The 26,917-nt window shown below is 42.2% G+C and overlaps 2 protein-coding genes across 6 annotated transcripts in view; one reads left to right on the top strand and one right to left on the bottom strand.

The window, feature by feature from the left end:
* Positions 1-8,779: 8,779 nt before the first annotated feature.
* Positions 8,780-18,147, bottom strand: RPL10A (ribosomal protein L10a). The gene is made up of 6 exons (XM_085882499.1): positions 18,000-18,147; positions 17,668-17,745; positions 13,219-13,299; positions 11,515-11,663; positions 9,569-9,741; positions 8,780-9,008 (listed from the first exon to the last, which is right to left on the bottom strand). Exons 1-6 carry the CDS (start codon positions 18,002-18,004, stop codon positions 8,838-8,840), a joined length of 657 nt encoding a protein of 218 aa, XP_085738625.1. The 5' UTR covers positions 18,005-18,147; the 3' UTR covers positions 8,780-8,837.
* A 1,074-nt stretch (positions 18,148-19,221) lies between these two features.
* Positions 19,222-26,917, top strand: part of USP47 (ubiquitin specific peptidase 47) — a 148,706-nt gene continuing 141,010 nt past the window's right edge. For 3 of the 5 annotated variants that reach the window (XM_085882495.1, XM_085882493.1, XM_085882492.1), the window contains exon 1: positions 19,222-19,440. In XM_085882495.1, coding sequence (XP_085738621.1) covers positions 19,399-19,440 — 42 coding nt within the window. In that variant the 5' untranslated portion in view covers positions 19,222-19,398. Of the gene's footprint in view, positions 19,456-26,917 lie in introns of all 5 variants that reach the window. The other 2 variants (XM_085882494.1, XM_085882491.1) reach the window with 1 other exon arrangement.

The following is a 26,917-nucleotide window of genomic DNA, read 5'->3' as shown; positions in this document are numbered from 1 at the left end:
CTGCCGACAAAAGCCCCGCCCCTTCGCGTCACTGCCTCTCCAGGCCACACCTCTCTCTCTAGCCCACACTCCCTCAGCCGACTGGGAGGGGCCTATTGTCCGTAGAGGAGAGGAAGAAGATCGAGCCCCTGTTTCACCACCATATGAACATAAAAACAGTCTTTTACACCTCCCGACACACATTTATCGTACACTTTACCAAACAACCTATCTAAACAGGCATTTAATGGGGGATCTGAGCTAATCCTTTTAGTTGTCCCATTAAGGGCCATTTCCGTAACAATATATATATATATATATATATATATATATATATATATATATATATATATATATATATATATATATATATATTGTTGTGGTTGAGGAAATTCGCAAACCATCATTCAGGTCCCGTAGGTGAGATATCTCTGTAAGTATATGTGTAGTTAGCCCCAAACCCGTTATTTAGAGGGAATAAATGTCATTCATTCGGGCTGCGACCCTTTAAGATAGCCGTTTTTCTGTTCTATCTTTATTTTGAACCAACCACGTCTCAACCTCCATCACACAACAATCATCGACCGCAACGCGGCTTCACAACAACAACGCCAACAGCCACGGCCTTTACCTTCACAACTCGCTCTCGCAACCATCGCATCACCACCATTCCAAGCGTCGCCATGGCCATCATCGCCACAATAAACCCTCCACCACCCTCACCTCTCCTCCTTCTGCCGCCATTCCCGCGCCGCTTGTGAACGCCGAGCGTCAGGCTGTCCTGGACTCGTGCGGGGCGTGCGCCAAGCAGCGGGTGCAAAAAGCGGCCTTTCCGAGAAGTCGGATCAAGAATGATTCACGCCCACTTCCGATCCGTCCAATCATTAAGCGCGGGGCGATTTGGCCCCGCCTCCAGGCGCGTCGGAGTAGAATCGATATATGCAGATTCGAGGATCAGGAATGATTCACGCCCACTTTTCCTCCGTCCAATGGGCGAGCGTGGCTCCGCCCCCGAGCCGATCCCGATCCGAAAATCTGCATATGGTTTCTCCTGCTCCACTATAAAGCGCCGAGCGCAGGGCGAATTGAGAGAGTGGAGGTTTTTCTGTTTCGGGCTCGGGCGAGTCGTGGCGGCGGCGGCGAAGTGTGGCAGCAGCAGTCAAGACGGGTCTGGAGGAGAGGCGGTCTGTCGGGGAGCTGCAGAGAGGAGAAGCCGGGAACGCGGTCGAGGGCGCAGTGGAGTCGCTCGTCGCGGGACCCAAGCAAGCCAGCTATCCTCTTTCCCCAGAGCATCAACAACCCTCCCCCCTGTTCCCCCCCCCCCCCGCGCTGAGATAGTGCGAAAAGGGGGCCCTGTTCCCACCCAATTCCAGGCAGTGCCAGCGAGGCCCGCGGAGGAGCGCGGAGTCGGAGCACCGCCGCCATTTTGCGGCTCATCACAAGACGGGTAGGCTCTACGCGGTCTCGCGCCCACAGCCCACGTCTGTCCCCTTGTCGTAGAGGGTGGCCCTTTTTCTTTTGCTTTGGAGTATATGTGTTGTCGGCGCCGTCTGTAAAGTAAAACTGTGTAAGTGTTGCCGTGTGCTCACGTAGTCGGTAGTAGATCTGCATTGTGTTTCTTTTGTTACATTTGCTTTTGGTGCGTAATTGTTGTGTTTCTTTTACATTTGCTTTTGGTGCATAATTGTTGTAATTGTATATGTGTGCTTTCCGTTTGCCGCGTAATAAATGTGAATTATGTTGAACTGTTTTTCCCGTTTCGCTTCGTCTTTTCTTTAATTGAATCTCCATCTTACTTCACGTAAAGGGTTGGTCGTGGGCTAAATACGCCCAATAATTAATCGGAACCGTCGAGGTTGACGATAACACTGCTCGGTTATCCCAATAGTACGGAACGGGTCGCTTAAAGTGGCCCGTGTCCGAAGTCGACCTGCGGCGAGGTGCGATCGCCCGGTCTACCCTCCGTGTGGGTACTTAGGTAGGTCGAATTTGGCGAACAACCCTATCCCACGCGGGGCGCCGATTGGCACAATCGTGGTGAGGCCGAAAGGCCCACCTGTGACTAGTTCCCAGCGTTAGTCCGAGAGGGTCACGACGGAATTGTCCGTCCGGTGGACGACGTGCCGCGATTCGAGTTACGTGGCCGCTCGCACGCCGGCGGGCGCGAATTCGCAACAATATATATATATATATATATATATATATATATATATATATATATATATACATATATATATATACACACACACATATATATACATATATATCATAAGGTAAAAAAAAAGAATTACAACATTATGTAACATCGATAATTCTTAATCAAATTAGTTCCATATCAAAGTACATCAAGTTCCATATCATGTACATCTTACACATAGGAATAATGGAAAAATACAATGAAACTGAAGCATAATAAATTTTGCAAGCACAACTATGTGAAGTTTAAAATGACATTTTCCTGCTTTTTTTCTATGGCAAATTTGTCAATGATACTGTTTGTGTCAAGGGATTGTAGGAGGTCAGATTCAATGCAAAGTAATGAAAGTGAGTTTAATCTGGTTTGTCGGAAAGTTGATCTCAGGTGATTCTTCACCCGAGATAGAGTGGAGAAAGACCTCTCTCCTTGACAGTTTGTAATGGGGATGGTAAGGAACATTCTTACCAAGATACTAATGTTTGGAAAGGCAGTTGTCAAAATACCACCTTTAGACCTCAACAAAGTAGAAATGTTTGTCACTGACCTGCCAGATTCAGAAGACAAAATGTCTTTAAACTGCAAAAATTCATCTAAAACAGATGCTTCCAGGTCACTGGAATAGGTACTGACAAGGAGTTCCAGTTGAGCTTTGAGGTCATCATAGTTCATAAAAAAGGTTGTCAGCTTTGGAAGTGATTGGAGTTGTGCAGCTTTGGTTTCTTTTAACTTTCTCTTTTGTGAGCCACTCATATATTTCTTCTGGGACGACATAATTAATCTATCTCATGAGAATCCCCAAGATGCCAAGAATAATCTGTAAGCATAAAGTAATAATAAATTAGTTCAAGTCTAGTATGAGAGATACCAATATCACAAAATAAGAACACAAAAACACACGTAATATAACAATGAAGTCCACTAAATACAACACGTAATGTATATAATCTAGAGATAGATAGATAGATGGTGGGAAACAGGCATTTAAAAATGTAGTTATATTTGTCGTTTTTATGTTTTATTTTATTCATTTTACTATCGGGCCTACTAGCCTACTCCTTGGCCGATCAGAGAACCCACAAATCCCCGGTGGGCCCCCAGTTACTGGTGGGCCCAAGGCCAATGGCCTATGGTGCCTATTGGAAAATCCGGCCCTGGGCACTCCAGCCTTGACAGGGAGAGGAGATGAGAGGATCCCGTTAAGCGGTAGACACTGAATACAGAAATGGAGGAAGTCAATGAGCCATGAAAGGTGGTGGCCTTGTATGTCACGAGTGCATGCCCGTAGGTGCGTGGCCGTACGTGCAACCCCCCACCCCCCCAAAAAACTTTCAAACCGCGTGCCAGAAACACCCACACAGTCCGTTCCTTCGCTCTCGCGTGCCCGTACGTGCGTGCTTGCCCAAACGTGCGTGGCTGTACGTACGTGGCCGTACATACAAAAAAAAAACTTTCAAACCGCGTGCCAGAAACAACAACCACACAGGCCATTGCTTTGCTCTCCCGTGCCCTTATGTGTGTGGCCGTACGTGCAAAAAAAAAAAAACCTTTCAAACAACTACACAGGCCGTTCCTTCACTCTCGTAAACGACGACTGGATTGGGGCATTGTGTTTATCTATAAATGCGCATAAGAAATCGAGAAATTATTAGAATACAATAAGTCATCACTATCCAGAAGTAGTGCGTGCCCGTACGGAATGTTCACATCATTCCACGAATTATCGATCATTTAAGTAACAACTGCTGTGATACTTACACACAAAGACAATTAAAATCCGAATTAAAATCAAGTTTACCTCCCTGTCTTTGTTAGCCATGACATTCACCGCCATTGACCATTGCCACTCCGATGCCATGGTGAGGCGACAGGGTAGGATTTGTAAGAGACCTGAAAGTACAGTGTCATTAGGTATTCCATGTTCGAATCGTTTTAGTTTGAAAATAGTTAAAAAAAAAAAGTTTGCAAAGCATACCACCAAATTGAGATGTATTTCATTGGCAAGCATGTTGAGTAGAGCTGAATTCCTTAACACTTCCAAAGGCCACACCGTTTTGACAATTGGAAACAAAAAAAAAAAGTTGTGCACTTTTTTTGATAAATTATTTTCGGAACAATTTTTCTTCAATAAATAAATAATAATAAAAATTGTCTCCATGTACACACCTTTATCTCGTCAGCACGTCTTCATAAACAACATTGCTGAGGAAATGGCGCTTCTTTGTTTCCTCGTCCAGGGCAAGAATGCGGAGGCTGCTGGATCTGCCAACGTTTTGATAAATTATTAGTTTAAATGGCCAATCATTCAATGAGCACCATCGTATTTTGCCTTTTCGCAAGGAAAAACACAAACACAGAGAAGAGAAGAGAAAAAACCCGTAATGGCAAACGTGGCTAAGGTTCTCTTCCCCATCGGCCACGCCTACACAGCAACGTGTCCTGTCATTGGTTGGTAAATAAATGGCCATAACTTGGGAAGCACTTGTCCGATTAATATCAAACCTTGAAAAGGCACATCCTCAGGTCCCCAGCAATATACCTGGCAAGTTTCAATTAGATCGGACCAGTGGTTGTCAAGAAACAGCGGTCACACACACACACGCGCACAGACACACACACGCGCACAGACACACACGCGCACAGACACACACACATGCGCACAGACACACACACACACGCGCACAGACACACACACACACGCGCACACACACGCGCACAGACACACACACACACACGCGCACAGACACACACACACACACACGCGCACAGACACACACACACACACACACACACACACACACACACACACACACACACACACACGTGCACACACACACACACACACACACACACACACACACACACACACACACACACACACACACACACACACACACACACACACACACACGCGCGCGCACAGACACACACACACAAACACACAGATTGCTGGAATTATAGATGGATGAGCAGAGAGTAGATCAAGGTGGGGTGTCACACTGTATCAAATGCTTGAGATATGTAAAGAGACGGCCCTGATCTCAGAGATCGAGGGCTTCCATCCAGTGTTGGGAGAGTAGAAGCAGCATGTCCAAGGAAGAATGACTGGGTCTGAAACTGAATTGATAATCTGAGATGAGGACACTGGAGAAAAGGAAAGATTTGATGTCAACTGAAATGACAGATTCCATAACCTTGCTTATAACTGCAAGCTAATAAATAGGCCTGTAGTTAAGAGGATCCATTTTATCACCATGATTGTGTATTGAAGTGATGTTGGCTAACTTCCAGGCAGATGGAAACAGACCCACAGAGAATGATCAAGTGAACAGAGCAGGAAAAAGATCAGCAAAGTAGGTTTTTCGGACACGTTCACTGATGCTGCCTGCCTGTCAAAGAATGGGAGTGGAGGTTTGCTTTGTGGAGTCGGTGTTATCATTGCTACCCAGGAAAAGTGTTGTCAATGCCCCCTTTTCTACAACCTTCTTGTGAATAGGTTTTACGTGTTGGAGGGCATCTCTGAAATTCTCTTTGCATCAAACACACTTTCATAAATTTCCTTCCACACCAATATTTTACACCTTTACTCCAAACACAAGTGCTCTGTTCTGGTGCATAAAAAAGAATACAGCAAAAAAGACACATCAACTGAAAGAAAAGTACATGTTGAGTGTGAAACAAACCATCAAACATTAATTACTCTTAAAGTTTCTATGAGAGTTGTGCATGCTTGTTGTATTCAAATTAAAATAGGTATTTATTTAAGGGCCTCCCTGTATGTATCAGAAGTTTCTGATGCTCAGCAGAGCCGTGTTGTTACTCAAAAGAGAACTTTTGATATTAAAGCAACTGAATGTGAGGATATTGAACCCCCATCCCTCATGCACAAGACTTTTGGCTTGCTTCACCGCTTGGGAACTGGTAGTTGGTCGCTGCAGGCTGCTGATGCAGAAGTGGGGCTTCAATGATAGTGCTGATAGGATGCGACTGTGAGCTATGATGTTTCACAGAGTGATAAATAATGGGTGTCCCATCTGCTCGTATTAATTCGTGTACATTAAAGACCCCAGTGTCCTATGTGGAGAAGGTGAGTTATCACCACCCTGAACAGTTCCAAATTCCTGCAAGGTTTCTTGACAGGTGACATAGCTTGCTATCTTAAGAGTATGGTTAGTTTACACACGCTACAAATTGATCAGGAGGTTTGTATGTTTCATGTCAGTTTTCTCCAGTGACAAAGGGCAACCAATTAAGTACATATTTAAAATGTTATTATAGTTCTTCAATAACCTTTATTTTCATGCACCGAATGACACAATTGTATATGAGCAGTTTTGCACACAAACAACAACAAAAATATCGGTTTATGTACAAGTCTGCGTGACCAAATTCCACATTACTTCCCCTGCAAAAGTAGTTGCGTGGCATTTCTTTTGGTCAGAGGGCAGGTTTCCCAAAAACCTGTCACAGCATTCAAATCTGCAAACCCAGGTCCCAAATCCCCATTCCTGCAGTTGGGCTACTGCTGTCCTTGCATTTCAAGTCAAACTACACTGAAGTCCCGACTGTGCATCCCACACATCATTGATGTACAAGCTGTGCTGCGTTTCTGATCAATGCAATTTTTTTGTGTTTTTGTTGTGATCATAATGTTGTTATGCCTGGTGTTGGATTAATGGTTAGGGTGGTGGACTTGGGATCCTAGTATCCCGAGTTCAAATCCCCCTCGGCTGTTGAATTAATGCCAGGTAGGGTTGACTCCGCCTGTCATGCTTCTGAGGTCGGCGAAATGAGTGCCAGCTTGCTGGTATCGTGTTGGAGTTGCAACCCGTCCAGGATTGTACCCAATAGACTAGGAGACTGCTTAGGCAGCACCAACGCTCTGTACAGAGTGTGGTCCCAATGGATAATGTTGTTACCAAGAGAAACAGACTGTCCCACTCAAATGGGTTTTATCACCAAAGACAGCACACCGGTCCATGACCAATGCACCCTGCTCCCCCACTTCCTCTTTCCTTCACACAGCTGATCAAGTTATCACCCTTATCGAGAAGAAATATCCCTCTTCATTTTGTTTTTCTTCGAAAAAAATGCATTAACCCAGTTATACAAACCAAGCAACCAAATAAAACATGAGAAAGACACGATGGATGACATTCACATATCACAGAATGCAACAACACAGTAATGGTAATGTCCAGCCCAAACGGCAACAGGATTCACTCTTTCAACATACGTATCTGTTAGGGTGAAGTTTAGATCTGCAGAATTAACAAGAATGCTGATAAATCTGAACAGATTCACACAGACAAAACTGGCATTGCCAAACAAAAGCACTGACTCAGTTTCAAAGTTCAGCCATGCATTATGCATCTATTGGGTATCACACCTTATCATTGCCAGCATGATCTTGTCGCTGCACATTCACCTATGCTTACAAATCACTGACAACATACATGCCCTTTATTTATTATCAATTTGAAAAAAAAAAAAAAAAAAGTTAAAATTAACTGACCACATGAACCCACGCTCAAATGCATACAAGTAGCATGATTGTGGAGTCGAATCAAAATAAAGACTGGTTATTGCACTGTCGTCCCAAGAATAAAGCCAGACACACCACACCCACACACACTGTGTACTAGTAAGTACTTACAAAAGCTATTGAAGTTGAAGTTATAACCTCAACTTATAAGCAATTGACTGATTTCCCAACTGCCTGGTTCATCAGCTGGGCACCGTTTTTCATCGAGGTTTTGATCCTTTCAGCCAAGAACCTCTCCAAATGGCGGATCCACAACCCCGGTCGCTGGTCCACATCAGTAGATTACTCAACATCAATGGACCCACAACCTCAAAGTTGCGTCCAGTCAGTCAACACAGCAATGCAATATCCTTAGTCAAATTTATTTAATTATTCGTTTTATTTAAAGTATTACTACATATGAATAACTTTAATCATACACCACTTTATATGATGGGATAAACTTTACCTTAGAGACATGTCCATTACACAGTACCTCCATCGAACCATAGACTCAAACTGTTATTCAAACTGTCACTAATAACCGATTTTAACGTGCTGCACTGCATAACCTTGCAACCACCAACAAATTATTTTAATGCTTATTTATAATGTATTCTATAAATAATATTTATTTATTGGATTTTCCTCAAAAATACTTCCATTATTTAATACCATCTATAATGTAAATATATACATATAATATAAAATATATGTATAATCAATATTAAAGAATTTACCACATTAAAATAATTAATTCATTATTATTATATCAAATGCAATGCAAGAGGAACTTGTTTTCACGAAAACCAATCAAACTTAAATAAAAGTTGACGATGGAGTCCAAAGACATTCTCACAAGACCTGATCATACAATCAGCCAAATATCCTGTTTAACATGATGGGAAAAACATCCCTGAAGGTAAACTAAGACATCCCATTTTATTAATGTGGGATACCACACAACCCATACATGTGCCTCCTTCCCCATCACCTCACTTTTACATGAACCAAGATTTTGCATACCCCAAAAATAAATAAATATACGAATGAAAAAAAGCAGCTAAGAGATCAAAGCCAAAAACTTTTCAGAATGCAATTTTATTTTAATGCCAGAGGGCAGATGAAAAAGTGGAGAGCTCAGTACAGGCGCTGCGGCTTCCCCATAGTGCTCTTGACATACAGGGCACGGACATTCTGCCAGTTTTTCTTGAGCAGTGACACCAGAAAATTGATAGCAAGGTGCAGGTTCGCTACAAGCTCATCTTCGGTCATCTTCACATTGCCCACGGCAACAGCCAAGCAAAGAACCTGCAAAAAAAAAAAAACAACCCCACTTTGGATCACAAATAACCAGTAGTCATCGATTTTCTTTTAACTAACAAAGTGCGACAATAGTGGTGCTTCGTCATGGCCAAGAAATGATACTTTTAATTTTATTTTATTATCAACATTACTCTCCTTTGCAGTTAAATTTCCCGTTAAAATATATCAAGTGAAGTAAAGCAACATAACATGCAAATTTTGGTTTAAAAGCAAAACACCATTTTCAATAAAGCAACAATAACAAGATACAGTTACGAGTATGAACAGCAGCAGAACGTTTAGCCACCCAGATTGACAATATTCCAGCACCTGAGCATACCAAACCTTGCGTAAATTGCATCTACAATACATAACAATTCAAGCAAAATGGGAGGGGGGGGTCGACTGGAAAGTGAAACTGTCCGACCACGGACATGAAGATAGACCATTTTATTTCCTACAAAGATGAGGGAGAGTTGGATTGCTAAAAGTAAGCAATACGCCCACTAAGAGTAAAAATTACTGAGCAGCATAATTAAAAAAAAAATGACCACAAATAAACTTACTTTCTTCATTTGGAATTTGATGGTGCACTTCACCTCCTCCACCTTTGTCACCAGGTTCTCATTGTGGGTGAGAAGGGAAGGAAACTTTCCCGCCTTATTCAGGCCCGGGCCCAGGATTCGAGGTACCTGCTTGATCAAGGACTCTGATGCAAGAAAAGCATCGTACTTCTTGCCTGCAATGTAACAGAAAAGAAGGCAAGAAGTATTATCCACATTTTGAAAGACCTCCCAATCTATGGAAATAAATTATATATTACATAGGCTAAGGGGGAAATCGTGAATGTCTTTTTCTGACAGAAGATTTGGCTGATGGAGGAGCTAAACGATAGATAAATTTAAACCGAGGGAAAAGTAGAACAGGCAGAAAAAGAAGAAGAAGAAATGTACAGACACACCACCAACAAATAATTGAGTGAGAGAAAGAATATATGAGTAAGAGGAAGAAGAGAGAAAAAAAAATTATATATATATATATATATATATATATATATATATATATATATATATAAAATACCGTATATATATTAAATGTTTTTACCCACAACCCATGTTCCCCACCAAAGAAATACAAGGAGCGTTCAAAAAGTTCTGTAATGCAAGTATATAGAAACAAGATTACAGGTTTTCAACTTTATTCCTCAACTAGCAAATACAACCCACGCTTCACTGATTGGGGGATTAAAGGGGGAGAGAGAAGAGGGAGGGAAGGGAGAGGAGAGGAGATGAGGGAGGGGAGAGGAGAGGAGATGAGGGAGAACAGAGGAGAGGAGATGAGGAGAGGAGGGGAGGGGAGAGGAGAGGAGAGATGAGAGGAAAGGGGAGGAGATAGACGGATTAAAGAGGGATTGAAAGATGGATTGTTTGACTAAAAGACAAAAGTTGGAGAGTCGAGACTCGGATTTCAAATGAAACAGGATAAACTCAACGCCATTTCTCTGCCCCCCCCCCATCCCTCTAAACAACGGGCGGGACCTGGAAATTTTTTCTACGTGCAGAATGAAGACCTATCATATTCTGGGAATGGGAACTAGTTCATACCAGTATCGCCATCGCGGATCACTGGCTCGGCACCACTTTTCTAAAGCACACCCGATTCATATGAATAACCATTTGGTAATTGCTTTAAAACCAGCCACAAGGGCAAATAAGAACATGATTGCTTGTACGGAGCTGATGAGCTCAGATGCTGAGGTTTAAATGTTAAAAAACATACTGTACTTACTTCCTGGTACATCTTAACGTCAGATGTTTCACTGTTGCCGTTCCATGTTTAGCCGAGACGCTGGGTGCATCAAAGCATTTAAAGTCATGTGCGGTATTTAAAACATTGTAAACACCTTTCTTCAATTTGTGGGTAATATTCTGGATGTTGTTTTTTTATATATATATATATATCAAAAAAAATTTCAGTTTCCCAGTATATTTAGAATTCCAGTACCGCTATAATCGCCAGACTCTCGGACAGAGTTTAAATCGCCAGACAGAGGATAGAGTAAGTTGCACCAAAATGCAGAGAAGGGTTCTCCCACCTCCCCTGCTCTCCATTCTAACAGCATCATCATCATCCCGAGCCAGGTGTTGTGTTTTCGATTTAAGGCATAGTACAGTACGAATACATAATGTTCTTACCCTCACACACCTCAAAGTTTTGTAATAAATTAAAAAGGTAAAATTGTGTTTTTGTTGAAGTTACAGGTTCATTTCAATGTTACATGCTTTATATGTTCATTTCAATCGTGATGACTTTATTTCCTGCTGCCGTCCACCTTCCTCTATATTTTCTCGAAGCACATGAACTGAACCACCCCCCGCCCCCACTTGGTTTCCATGATCGCAGTTTTAATTATCGCAGAATTTTCCAGGAACCTAACCCCCACGATATTTTATGGTTTACTGTCCTGGAGAAAAACAAAACAGGTCTATGATATTTTATCTTTGAAACCTACCAAGTTTTTTCACAAGTTTCTTGTTTTTGTTGAGCTTCTTCAGAGCATCAACATCCATGTATGGGATGTTGGTTGCAGCTGCTTCATCACAGTGTTGTTGATCTCCCAAGATACATACAGAGTACTTGTGCCGTGGCATATGTTTGAGCCTGCAAGAGAAATGTGAAATCCACGAAGCCTTTGATATCAAGATGATGCACAGCAGTTTTGACGTCACAATTGAAGAATAATTTGACTTCTACAATCTTCTGGAACAATTTTTTTATTTTTCTTTAATACAATGTTGAAGAACATCAACCAGCTTCCAACATCACATTAAAACATCATTTCCACATTGGATACAATCCTACAAATCTACTGGAATTTCTTTCTGCAAGTGCACTACTTACCAAGGAAGTGTGAACCACTGGTGGAAAAAAAAAAAAACTAAAAAAAAAAAAAAACTCGGCAATAAACCATTGGCTTATCATGCCTCCCCTGTTGTTTTAAGACCCAGGGTGAAGGTCCGTCTGGAAGGCCAGACTACCTTGCCAGTGTTGTCATGGGGTTTGCAAGATAGGCAAACATTGCCTGCCAATGTATTAATTGAACACAATGCTCCCAAATCAATATGATAACAAAGATGAAACAAACATACATTTTTGTTTATTTTTTGCTCTAGTCACCAATCTTAATCACATCCCTCGCATGTTTCCCCCTCCCCTTGCCTCATTTTGCATGTTGATCAACTTGTCTGTCATTCTGCCCTTTCAAGAACCTCAACAGCTGTATACAGCATATAAAAAGTAAGGTGGTTGGTTCAATGAGAAAAAAATTTGGGAGCGAATTGAAGGCAACACATCAGCCCAAGTACCAATAAAACAAGTGTTATGAGATTTCCCACTCGTGTAAACAGAATTCATGTTGCCAAATCTATGAAAACAAATTCATGACCAAATTATTTGAACAATATGCAAGTTTGGTTTTGCAGAAAGGGGTAACCAAATAATTTGGAATTTATAGCAAGCATAATTAAATAATACAGTAGAAGGGAAATATTCTGCATCGTCCAAGATATGATCATCAAATTCAAATGATATTGATAATTGAAGCCCGTTTTGATCAATCAGTGATTTATAAAGAACCAAACACACGACAAAGCACAAAGGCCGTGAAAAACAAACAAAAAATGTTTTCACTTCAGGATGGAATATTTGCATTAAATTTTCAACTTTGAACCAAGGTTCATGGTGGAGTTTGAATAATTATATGCAGGCCAACTACAGAGTAGGCAGATAGCATTTGAATCTGGGTTCAGAGAATCACGAGCTATTGGATGAGATGGTAATGCTAAAAAGGCCAATTTGGGATGCTTTTTCATGGTGAAAGTAGCTACAGCCAATTACTTTGACTTCAAACTTCTTCCTGATGCAATCTAGTGTGCGAGTTGCGTTGGGCTAGTGCAGCATCTGCAATTTATTCAACGCCAGATTGCGGTCTCTTAGATGACTAAACCATCACTTTTGTAATAAGTCACTCCTTCAAAAAGCAACAAAAATCTTTTGAAAATAAATTAGAAAATAAAGACTACAGTGTGTATGGCATAAAACTGTGAAAAGGGAGCAGAGCATTTCAAATGATCTGATGATGGATCAAAGTGCAATTTCGAATTTTGTAACTCGAAAACCCCAGCAAGATAGCAGGTCAAACATCTTGCATATCCACCTGACGGTTCCAGAAAATCGCTTGTCTTTCTGGGGATCATAGTTCTTAAGGCTGATCTGAAGCTCAACAGTCTCCAAGAACCTGTAAAGGAAGACATAATGGTATTAAAAGTAAAGGGTACCTTGAGGAAATAACAGATGTATAACTGGGATTATTAACATGACAAATTTTCTCAAATAAATGCTGAGAGGATGCTAACCGCCATGGGAAAGAAGGTAAAGTGATGTTTTGGGTGAGAGCCCTTAAAGCAAGTGAAGGTTGATACTGATGCTGTGAAAAACTAATTGCCTGAAACCTCACTTCAACTCCTTTCCCACAGCAATTAGGATAACTCTCAACATTCAATTGAGATGATCCGTTGTCCTCATTTTGCCACCAACACAGACTCTATTGTATATAAAGACACATATTCAACAATTCAAAATACCAAATCAATGTGGATTGAAATAAAGACCACCCAACACAAGCCTGTGGTGTTTGTTGGGTGCATGCAGAAAAGGAGGGAAGTTAAGAGCAGAGATCGGAAGATGATAAAGTGGGGAAAAGGACATCACTGTAGAGTACAGGGTCAGGGTGGGGGTGAAGTGTGAGGAGCAGTGATTGGGATGGTAGTTTGGAGAGAAAGGTGCGGAGGAGGATACATGCAAGTGCAAATGCATGGAGGGTAGAGGGATTTATGGCAGACAGAAAACTAGAAGAGCACTAGGTAGAGCACATAACTCTGCCAGGCTGATTAGTTGACGGTTTGTATCCCAATGATAGGCCAGATCTGGATTCAGGCCTGAACTAAAATTTCATCGGCTTGTTCTTGTCACCTAACCAAGTCATCCACCAAGTTTCATCTGAATCCGTCCATAACTTTTTGAGGTATCCTGCTATATGTCATTTAACACTATCGCTTAATGGTGGGTGGGGAACTTAAATTCTCAGATCAGATCCCAATTTTCATCAAAATCACATCAAATCTTCCTCGTTACACACCCATCCTTCCCACGAAGTTTCGTCTGAATCTCTCCACAAAGGACAGACAGACGTGAAAACATAACGTCAATCGACCTTCGGTGACGGAGGTAAACATCAAGGAAACTGAAAGAAAAGGTTCTGGTTCTTGTGTAAAGTCAGTCAACGTTTGTGGTATGGAAACTGTGGTACTGATAAAGAAACAACAATAGAGGCTGCAGGTTTACAAACAACTGGGTTAGGAGAATTGCTTTGTGAAGAGGGTGGATAGAACTAGGACGACGGATAAATTAACAAACACGATCAAAGTAAACTCATATAAATGCCATTCCAACGTGATAACCAGTACAGACTAATCTGCCGGCGAGGAAAGGCGGATACGCAACACCGACATCCACACACACACAGAATCCTGTCTGGCGAACATCTGATCATGGTAATGCGCTTGCAAGCGTTTGTACCTGGGTAACTTCCACAAAAATAGCTCATAATAAATACTACCATGGTGGTCATTCACATAATCATAGTCATGATGCATTATTGCATTAGCATTCCACCCTCTCTGGATGAAATGGGTTAATAAACAAATCAGCATAACGGAATAGCATCCAAATTCCCTATAATCGCGGCTTGCCTTTCTGATGATGAACATTTGAAGACCCTGAGTGCAAGAAGTACTTTAACCACAAAATAACACATTTTAGATATTGAGGATCAAAGTTTTCAAAACATGCTGCAGATACTTTTTTTAAAGGTGGCATATACTATGGAGCCTGTTGCTGGTTCCAGGGGCTATATAGAGCAGACAAACCCTTTTTTGTGGAAAAATAATCCTTTATTACGAAGAAAATGAGAAAATTAGTTTTGGGCTTAAGTACTTTTTGTGGCTAAATACCTGGACTTAGGTACTTTTTGCGACAAAATGGCTGGACTTGGATATTTTTAACACTCAGAGCCCTTTATTGTTCATTTTTGATTGCCAAACAGTCATTTCACTACGTCTCATGGGGCTGCACAATGTACATACATCCAATACATGGGAAATCTGGGTCAGCACAGCATTGCACTGCACTGCCACATGCACAGTTTTATGAGGGCTCAAAAGCTGATGACGAATGTTGTGCCTTTTTCAGTACCAGAAAAGTATAATGCATAGAAACTACATACCTGATGCTTTGGCATCCTTCATTCTCTTTCTAGCCCAGTCTCCAGGGTTTCTTTTTACGTTTTTTGCCCCTGTCATGCCTGTTATCAGGGTTATTCTCATTCACACCATGCTGTCCAGCCTCCATGGTCGCCATTTTCACAGCTTGTCACGTGACACATACGAGCATTTTGATTGGACAGTCATGGACTTAGGAACTTCTTGCACTACATTTTAGTGAATTCAATAATGACCATATACCAATATACAGGACTTGGACTTATTTTCAGAATTTTTTGGTATCAAATGATGCTCTGGCCATTATAGATTATAGTGTTACGAATTTGGAAGCCTTGTGCACACAGACAGACAGCTGTCCCCGTAGCTTAATTATTTTGATAAGTATGTGTTTCTAGTTAGAATCCATCTCCTGTGTCTAATGGGAATTAAGTGTACGTGCGATGCGCAGTTATCTGATAGCTAGGATTTTTACATCACCTTCACAGACAACAGCACCTTCGCTCCATCCTGACGCCATAACACGCGCGGGTGGGCGGAGTACAAAAGGGCCTGGCCTCTCCCTCGCCCAATCAGGAAGATACGAGCGAGTTCCCCGGCAGTCGGCCAATGAGCATAGCCCACGCAGGACAATATTTCTCTCCCTGTTTGAGGGGTGGTCCATCAAGACTCCCCGACACGCTCCCCCGACCAATCATGGAGATGACAGATTTCCCCGGCAAATGAGGTGTGCGGAGGGGTGAGACACATACCCCCTGCTAGAGAAGAAAGAAATAGACGGGACGGCGCGGTCATCGAGTGAGTCTACGCTGGTTCTTCGGGTCTCGTCCTGCTGCTGAGTCCGTGCTGGTTTCATCTTGCCACCAAGTCTGCGCTGGTCTCATCTTGCCACTGGGTCTGGTCTGATCTCATCTAATCTCGCCACGTGTCTGGTCTCATCTTGCCGCTGAGTCTGCGCTGGTCTCATCTTGCCGCTGGTCTGGTTCTTCTGGTCTCGGCCTGTCGCTAGTCTGGTTCTTCTGGTCTCGTCTTACCGCTGGGCATGGTCTGATCTCATCTAATCTCGCCGCGTGTCTGGTCTCATCTCGCCGCTAGTCTGGTTCTTCTGGTCTCATCTTTCCGCTCGCTGGGTCTGGTCTGATCTCATCTAATCTCGCCGCGTGTCTGGTCTCATCTTGCCGCCGAGTCTGCGCTGGTCTCATCTTGCCGCTGGGTCTGGTGTGATCTCATCTCGTCGCTGGTCTGTTTCTCTGATCTCATCTCGTCGCTGGTGCTGGTCTCATCTAGCCGCTGATCTGCATCTGGCTGCCCTGGTCTCTCTTTTGGCGACCGGAGCTCCGGGAAGGGGTGGACGCCCAGCCGCGCACTTGCGGCCAGGTAGCCAGCCGTCCCGACTCCCAGCCGAACTATCCTCCGTGGCTGGAGAGCCGAATAAAGACAATTTGGGTCCGTTTATCTTGGGTCTGTGTGTGGGCCCGTCTACAAGTAAGAATTGATGTCCTTTTTGCTGTACATGATTGCATTGCTTAGTCGGTTTAACTCTGCTCTTCCATGATCCCCCCCCCCATTGTAAATAAATATCCATTTGTTGAATGATGTGATGTGATGCTCTTTCAGCTCGTTTCTGTCCTTTCCTTCATTGGCTTAGCACGGTGAGTGTTAGGAAAATTAAAAAGGCCGTTGCTGCAGTCGTTGTGCATTTGGACCGACGGGACCACGGTAACCATCCGCTCGGTTTACGCACGGGTCAAGCACGGTTAAGACTCGTCCCGTTCGAGCTCCGTCGAGGGTGTGGATTTCTTGGTAGCTCGCCACGTGGGTCTCCAGGTATTTGGATGATTGACAAATAACCCTGTCCCACGTGGCTGAATTATTGATGATTCACGGTCCTGTAAGGGACCCCTACCTTCGGAGTTATCCGAGGGTAACGATCTGAATTCCGGGTGTTCGGTGGAGTCGACTCTGCTGCTCCAACTAGCGGTCGTGCTCGCCACCGACACCCGGCCCACAACAATAGTACTGGTGCCAGCTCATTTTTTTCAAAAATGTGACTTAAGTACTTCTTGCACCCAGGTCTTCATTTGGAAACTTCCGTATGGGTCATTACAAAAATACGGATTTCTGTAAAATATGGAAGGAGTGTGCAGCGAGTTGGCTGAGGGAAGAGTGAAGTGGAGGAGTACCATGTTCAAGATAGGACGGAACATTGGTACCTTTATAAAGGGGAGAGTTGAAGAAGAAATTTTCAAAAGTGCCCCCCCCCCTTCCCGCCATATAAATGCTCTACGGTTGATTAAAAAAAATAAATAATTCCACATAACACTCACCTTCGCTTCTTGAACCGCGATCCACTCAGAACCTCTTTCGTAGCTTCATAAAGCGTTTCTCGAGAAACTTTGACGCTGCTACAAGTAAAACGGTAATAATATATTAGAGAGAATAAGGAAGAGAGCATCACGGGGGATCTCCATGATGAGGACAAGACACGAGTCGAGAAGAGCTCGGTTTATTTACTGCACAATAATAAAATTGTCTTTCATGAAACACATATGATACTTTAGAGTTTAGATCATAAACAAAGTTAAAACACGTGTATTAATGCTAAATTCCGTTAACTGATGAGGATGTCGTGAGATTAAAAAAAAACAAAAAACCAGACCTCATCTTGCCGCCCTCGAAGCAGGATCCCAAACCGGAAAGAGCGTCACTTCCGCCGGAACTACGATGACGCTATAATTTTTTTTTTCTTTTACGGGTATATTATTCTTCATTATACAGCCGTTTCACATCACAAAGTGTTTTTCCATTTTTGTCTGTGGGAAAGATTTTTTAAAAATTCATTTCCAGGCATTATTTTAATTACATCGTCCTCGAACATCCCCTTCAGAACGTTTTTCACCGGTCACGTGATCGCAGTGGCGACTCCCTCAAGTAAAACGGAACAAATCGTCGTAAACATTTAATATAACGCATTTCAAGATAAAGAGTTGAATACAAAGTGTGAGACGAAGCCGAAAAATAAAAATACACCGAAATAAAAAAATAATTTTAAATGTACAGTCGTCGATAATATAATATAATCCAATTTGAAGATAAATAATTCGGATACATTTTATCATTAAAATTTACAGCATCACAAACAACCTCGATTTGTAACGCTTTTGAAATCCTATTTTCTCAACAGATGAGAGGACAAATGACGTTCGATTCGATTAAAGGTGAATATAGGCAGTGTATAACACTGAAAATCCAAAAACATATTCCGTAATAATCGTTGTACGAGTTTATACTGTATTCAAGAAACAATACGACGCATCAACGGATCAAACAAGGTTTCAAAGTCCTAATTGTGGTATTAGTATTAATCACACCAAGGGTGTGTCTCATGACCAATCAGCTTGCGATCGCTTGCCAAGCCAGCCGTTCCTTAGCAACCGTTCTGTTGGACTGCTTGCCTGAGTGAGTGAGTGATTATATAAACCACTTGGCGAGCGCTCCACAAGCTGATATGTAATGGGACACGCTTCAGAAGATCCCCCAACGCCTCTTGTCTCAACTACTCGTGGGAGCGAGTCGTGTAGCATTAAATACAAATTATAACTTCTAAACGTTTTTGCTTTAATTACAGTTTGAAAATCTCTCTTCAGGATGAATGTTTTATCGCTATTTCAAGGTGAAGCTTATGAGGCAGTGAAACAACTGTGTGTCGCTGTATACATCGCCTGCGCAAGTTTCAGTATATTTTCGAATTACGGAACAAAGTTTGACGCTCAACATCAAATTTAGCATAAAAATTAAAAAAAAATACTAAATCAACGTGCAATTGTTCAACATAAACTCAGATATACATTTCGAGTGCCGTTTCCTGAGTTTCTCGAAGTATCGCGAGATTTGCCGCCATGTTGGCGATGGGCTTTTTGGCTTAAGGGGGTTATCTTTTTTTTCTTTTTTTCTTTTTTCTTTTTTTTCCGCTCACTTTTCCTGCGTTGTTCGCCGGTTGTGTGTGTGTTGGTTACATCATGGTTGTGGGATGTTTACCCCGTCTATAGGGCGAAGAGATGATGAGGTCTGGCGAAGAGACGCAGTTAGTGCCGACTGAGGTGAGGTGTTGTAATGTAAGTGACAGTGATTGCGCCGCGGCCTGGGAAAAGCAATGTGAGAACGATTCACCAAGACAGATCTGTTTTGATATGTCATTGTAATTAGGACTTTTTGGTGTATTAGAACATTCATTTACTGGATTGACAACTTTTCGAACATTCTAATTGTTGGGAGAGCGAGATTACTCGCTTGTATACGTCTGTGTACCCGTAAGGATGGAGTCATGTGCTATATCTGTACGTGTAAGCTGAGGTATGGAGTTGCTATGAACGAAACAAAAAAAAAAACAAGCCCAAATGGGCTAAAATCCTCGTCCTATTAATGATGACGTCATAAAAACGAATATGACGTCATTGTGATTTATCAGGTTTGCGATAAATTATCTGTGCTAATGCCTGGCTTGATTCCCGCAAACAAAATTCAAACAGCTTGCCGAGTTTCGGAGATAATGGCACAGGCGATTTCCATTAGCGGCAATATTATGACGTCAACTTTTTTTTTTCTTGGAAGAATTTCCAAAATCGGAGATGGTTACTGCCTGCGCGTGGGCTTTCTGCATATACATGGCAAGTTTCACGAAGATCCGATGAAAACTCTGGGTTGTGAAACAAAAAATGTCAAAAAAAATAGGAATGACGTCATAAAAATTGATATGACGTCATACTGATGCATCATATGTGCGGTAATTCATCTCTGCTAATGCCCTGTTCGATTCCCGCAAACAAAATTCAAACAGCTTGCCGAGTTTTGGCGATAATGGTACAGGCGATTTCCATTAGCGGAGATATTATGACGTCAACTTTTTTTCTCGGAAGAATTTCCAAAATCGGAGATCGTTACTGTCTGCGCAGGGTATTTTTTACATATATACGCCAAGTTTCACGAAGTTTCGATGAAAACTGTTAGCTGTGAAACAAAAAAGTCCACAAGAACAACAACATGAGTAAGACTTAGAGATCCTCCACGAGGATTTAAAAAAAAACACGTCACAACAGTTCACTGTGCCGTTTATTTAAAAAATAATAATAATAATTTTATACACTCGGTCAATAGGACAACCTGTTGTGTTGATCGAGTTTGCATTTCCCTCCTGAAGAGTTCGGTTGTTAAACGAGTTATTTAGCCTACTCTGGTTTCTCTTCTGCATTCCTTGAAAAAAATGTTTTTTTTACGTAGTTGTGAAACACTTCATACATTTCCATAGCGCCGATTAAACTAGAATGACTGGCTTGACTCGACCACTTTCGCAATGACGTCATCCGCTCCAGAATGCTCGGTGCGCATGCGCAAAAACCTCTCGCGGCGACCGAGCATATATCGTGTGTGTGCGAGTTAAGGATTGTTACGTAAAACGGCTCACAAAGGCTTCTAAAAGAAGCAGGAAATACTTGGGAAACATACCGGCTCGAAAGGGCTGTGTCTGCACAACAAAAGAGAGTCGGATAACTTTCTTAACTTGCCCAAAAAGTTGATAGCTTGCAGATCCCCCGTACTGCAAACTACTGATATTGAGGCTGAAGGCTCGTAGACGGGCGGTCCTACCCAAACCTTCGACCATCAATGGCAGTGAGTGGACTTTGAACCTTGCAGGATTACCTCGTGTGAGCATGCCGGGCTTGGTGATTTATTTAAAGGGGTCTGCAACAGTGTGACCACTCCTCATTTTCATAAATGCCAAGGTGAGCCAATGAAAAAAGCCAAGAATTCACAAGGTTTCGGAAAAGCGATGATAATAGAAAACCTATACGCCAAGAAAACCTATAGAAAACCAAGACGCTAAAGGTGAACAACGAATAGCCAAGATCTTGTGAAAAAAAAGCCAAGGAGTGGTCACACTGGCTGCAATTAGAAAGACTATGCTGTTCAGGCAGACTTCCCAGAGGGAGGCACCGTATCTGGTTTGGTTATTTCTTTACACCGATGGGATGGTTTTATCTGTTGCTTGTCAATGCACAGGGTAAGTTTAAAATTGTATTTACTGTTAATCATGTTTTGGAGGTGGGAGTATGAGCTGTATGGGCTGCTAGGTCAGGTCAGGTATGGGAGCATGCGCCAAAGCAGCGCGTTGCTGCGTCCACTTTCCGCCGGTACAGCCTGTATCTCATTGGGCTGTGACAGCTCACGACAAAATGCGAATGGGATTCTCCAAAATGTCTTGAAACGTTCGCGGTGGTTCTCAATTTATTTGCGTGAGTCGCAGGACGTCGCTCTGGTGTCGCTTGAATTTTGAACATGTCCAAAAAATTTGTGCGACAAATTTTCTCTCAAAATAGTCGCAGAGTCGGCGCGGTTGTCTCGAACCCTTCTCAATTTAGTTTCCGTGAGTCAGAGGGTGCGACAAATGTGACAACTTTGTGAGGGATTGGCGACCTATGAAACTAAATTGTGACTGATTGGAGAAAAAAATGATAATCTCTCCTGGGACCCCTGAGAGTTTCGTAATTATATCGCAATTTGTTCTCAATGACATGAGACATACGCAAATATGAGATATTTGTGTGACATACACAAAAATAAATTCACTGTGATTCCAAGTGAAAATTATCGCTATTTTATCGCAATTTTGTGTCTCCAACGAGTCGCGAGCTGTCGCAGCCCAGTGAGATACAGGCTTACTCCAGGGGCCTCTGTCTGGCCATCCCCCAGGCAGATGCCAAGCCCATCCCCATCTTTAGATGCCGATCAACCTGCTGCAACCACGAGGCACGTGATCGGCCCATTGGCCTCCTCCCTGAGAGATTCTGGTAAGCAGGATCAGCGTCAGGAAAATGAGCCACATGTCTATACAGCCACAGCTGACGCTCACAGACTTTGCAGGTAACAAATCTCTTCTGAGTCTCTCTCAGCAACCGCTCGTTGGACACAAAGTCTGACCAGCGATAGCCAAGGATTCTCCGAAGAGACCTGGTTCCATAGGAATTAAGTCTCCGTCTCAGATCCTTGGTCAGAGTCCAAGTCTCGCATCCATAGAGCAAGACTGGAAGCGCCAAGGACCTGAAGACTCAGACTTTCGTCCTCCCACACAGGTACCGGCAGCACCACACCCCATTATCCAGTGAATTCATGACTCCTCAGGCCCGACCCAGGCATCTATTGACCTCTGATTCACAGCCGGCAGAGACGAATATCACTGCCAAGGTAAGTGAATCTCTCCACAACCTCAACCATTATAAATTATATGCTGCGAGGGCCATTATAAATATAATGTATGTCGTTTTGTTTGGTTCTGGGGCTACGAGAGAAACTAGAACGGTATTCAGTGGAGCGCATGCCTCCGCTTGGCTGAACAGTTTACGCTTTGTATCCCACCGATGGGCCACATCTGCTGACCTAAACCAAAAATTTAATTGGTTTATTCTTGTCATCTAACCAACTCATCCACCAAGTTTTGTTGTAATCTATCCACAACTTTTTCAAATATCGTTTTTAGCCCTATTTCTCGACAGTGATGAATTGCTGAATAAATTAAAAAAAATTGTCATATCTAGATTCTCATCATCAACAAAATCTAATCAATTTGTCCTTGTCACACACCCAACCTGTGCACCAAATGTCGTCCAAACTGTCCATAACTTTTTGAGATATCGTGCTTGATATCGTTTTTAGCCCCATCCCATGATTCAATGGTGAAGAATGACTTTAATAATTCTCGGATCCAGATCTTCAGCAAAATCTAATTGTTTTTGTCCTTGTCCAGTGTGATTTATCACACTGAATTTATCTGTCCAACAAATTTCGTCCATGCCGTACAAAATTTTTTGAGATATCCTGTTATCTCCGTCTAACTCGATTTTTGCATCTATGAGTGAAAGAGGTGTGCGCGTGTGCGTTAGTCATTCGGTCAGTCAGTGTCAGGCTTGGTGATTTAATTAAAGAGATTTTCTTTTCCTTCGTTTTCTTAGCAACATTCCTAAAAAGCTATTGGATGGTGCGGTTGCAGGTGAAACTAGAAGGGTACTCGGGAGAGCGCATGCCTCCGCCACATAGTGCCTGTTCCACGAGAACATATCGGGCCCATTACATTTTTGAAATATCATGCTATACAGTACCATAGCGTTTTTGGCCCTATCTCTCAATGGTGAAGAATCACCTTAAAAATTATAGTAGTCGGATCTGGATCGTCACCAAAATCTAATCAGTTCGTCCTTGTTACACATTGAACGTGTCCACAGAGTTTCATCCTGATCCGTGCACAACTTTTTGAGGTATCCTGTACTCAAACAAACAGACAAACAGACAGAAAGGGGTGAAAACATAACCTCCTTCACCTTCGGTGGAGTAGGTAATAATTTGGACAGTGAGAACAACCACACACAGCATTGCACTTGTCCATAGATTAAAAGAACATATGTATGCTAACACAGGGAGCTACAGATGGCAGATTGAAACGAGTTTACTTTGACGTCATACAACAAAACCAAATAGAACTTGAGGGGGAGCACTCGGGAGAGTGCAAAACCTCCGCCGCCAATACTGCTGGGTCACTCAAGTGAACCTTGTATCTTATTCATGAAATATGATGTCAACAGTGCTGACAGAGTTGTAGTTCTTTTCTCCAACATTTTTTTTGGGGGGGGGAGGGTTGGAAATCACTTAAAACATGTAAAAATGCAAAAAAAAATAAAAAAATCGAAATTTTGTTGAAAAAAAAAGTTGCAAAAATTTTTTTTTCTCTAACATTTTTTGCGGGGGTTGGAAATCACTTAAAACATGTAGAAATGCAAAAAAAAAAAAATTTTTTTTTTTTTGGGGGGGGGGGAGGGGTTGGAAAGCACTTAAAACATGTAGAAATGCAAAAAAAAAATTCTCTAAATTTTTTTTTGGGGGGGGGGTTGGAAATCACTTAAAACATGTAGAAATGCAAAAAAAAATTCTTTTTTTGGGGGGGGTAAAAAAAACTTTTTAGGGGGGGTTGGAAATTACTTAAAACATGTAGAAATGCAAAAATATATATAGTTTTTTCTCTAACAATTTTTTTGGGGGGGCGGGGGGGTCCAAAATTTAATGGCATGATCCTTGGACCATACCTAACCCCCCCCCCCCACCAAGTTTCGTCGAAATCCGTCGAGGAGTTTTTCCGTAATATCGTTCACAAACAAACAAACAAACAAACAGACAGAAAGGGGTGAAAACAGTAACCTCCATCCATCTTCGAAGATGGCGGAGGTTAACAAGAAAGAGCAATTTGAGATTGCAGACACTTGCCAGGACTTCTTTGTGTGGCAAATATGTGGAAGGCTTTATTAAATGAAAGGTCTTTGATTGCAAATTAAAGATCTAAACTCTAAATTGTCTCATTGTAATTGTGTTAAGGTCAAAGGTTTAAAAAGTTGGAAATGTTGAAAGGGTATAATCGTCGAAATGTAATAAAGTGTCTAAATAAAGAGTGTAATTTAAGGTCGAATGGGTCGAAAGGGTCTTAAAACATCGAAAATGGGTCGTGTTCTCCAGGATATTAAAATGTGTGAAGTTTTAAAGGGTAGAAAGAAGTCTATAGTGTCTGGGGTTCTAAAGGGTTTAAGAGGGTATTTGGAGTCTAAAGGATGTTGGGGGTCAAAATGGTTTTGGAGTGGGGAGGGGGGGGGTTCTTGAAGGGTCTTGGTAAGGTTGGGGTGGGGGAGGTCTTGGGAGTCTTGAATGGTTTTCGGGTTATAAATGGTCCAATATAATTAATACGCGTACTCGTGTTCTGTGCGGACAAACGAACCAAAATGCAATACCCTCTCCTTTGGCGATGGTAATGAATAAAGTACAATAAGAATAGTAAAAGTTCAGTATTATTAATGAGATATTTATATGAATACGTTATTTATTTATTTATTTTTCAACATTTAAATTTTTTTTTTTTAACCATTTTCAGTGGTTGCTCAGAGACAGGGCAGCATGTAAAAAGCCGTTATAACTAACCGTTTGAATATTAGAATAACAGTTTGATCCAGAGGTAAGTGGGGTGGTTGTGCTGTGTGATGTGCAGGCTACATTTTCAGGTGAGATGTGCATGCTTTCATTTTATTATTAGCTCACCTGGACTTTAGTCAGGTGAGCTTATGTGGTCGAGCAGTATCTGCAGGTGAGTGAGTCAGTGAGTCAGTCTGTAAACACTTCAGGCATTATCGCTTGAACCAAACACAACTTTGAAACTTGGCCGCAAGCTTCATTTCTGATGCCTAACGAAGGTGTATTAACCGCATCAAAATCTGCGCTCATTAAGGGAGTCTATGGGGGGGGGTTTGACCCCTAAAAGAGGTGTTTGCTCTCTTAGCCAAACCACACTCACAATTTCAATGAAACTTCACCACGACTTTCATCACCCATGATTTACCAAAGTTTGTTCACAACATTAAAAAAAATTCAGGGTCTCGGGGGTTCGGTGGGGAGTTTGAGCGACTGTTGCTCCTGATTCAGGTGAGCTTCAGGATAGGTGGTACTATTTTTGTATGTTGAAATGTGTGATGGGATTTGTAGCAATGTGATAATGCATCAAATCCTCTCGCGAGTAAAATCTGATTAGTGATGTTGCATTACTGGGTTGACTGACTGCCTGGACGCAACTGAGGTTGTGGATCTACTGATGTTGAGTAATCTACTGATGTGGATCTGTGACCAAGGTTGGAGACCCACTGTTTGGAGAGGTCCTGGGCTGAAAGGATCGAAACCTCGAGGAAAAACTGTGTCCAGCTGATGATCCATGCGGTCGGGAAACCATTCAATTGCTTAAGGGTTAAGGTTCTTACTTGGGTAAGGGAACGATATTTTGAGGTTTACTATTTTAAAAATGAAGTTGAATACAGGATGTTGTGAAATTAACATCATTTACAGCAGTTCTTTAAAATATATGTTATTATGGGAATAGCTGATACTGTACCAGTGTGTGTGTGTGTGTGTGTGTGTGTGTGTGTGTGTGTGTGTGTGTGTGTGTGTGTGTGTGTGTGTGTGTGTGTGTGTGTGTGTGTGTGTGTGTGTGTGTGTGTGTGTGTGTGTGTCAGTGTTTGTTTGTTTGTTTGTGTGTGTGTGTGTGTCAGTGTTTGTTTGTGTGTGTGTGTATATGTGATGGAATTGTGAGGAACAGAAAATGTAAAATCCCTTAGACACAGCTTCAGCGTGGGAGATTCTGTTGATCTTGAAGGCTTTGGTTTCCACAGCATCAAGCGGAGCAAGATGTGAGGCAGGGTAGAGCAGTACTCCATCAAGTTGTGGATGAAGGTCTTGTGGGTGGATAGGAGTTCAGGTGTACCAAGGAAGAACTTTGTTCCACGGAGGGTGCCCAGTCGTCAGCTGGCTTTGGAGGCCTAACATTGAAATGTGGTTTGCCCAATAAAGATCATGGCTGATAGTGAGACCCAGGAGTTTGAATGCCTGAACCTCCTCAAGAGGATTGTTAATAAAGTAGATCGGGGTGGAGGGGTTGCCAGATGGTCCTTTCAGAGAGGGATAGTGAGTGTGAGATTTGTCAGGATTGAAGGACATGTTCAAAGT

Source organism: Eptatretus burgeri, chromosome 5 (assembly GCF_056783735.1).
Source record: "Eptatretus burgeri isolate ZD-2024b chromosome 5, Ebu_testis_v1, whole genome shotgun sequence".
NCBI classification, from domain to species: Eukaryota; Metazoa; Chordata; class Myxini; order Myxiniformes; family Myxinidae; genus Eptatretus; species Eptatretus burgeri.
Note: the sequence above shows the minus strand (reverse complement) of the source record. Positions and strands in the feature narration are given on the sequence as shown.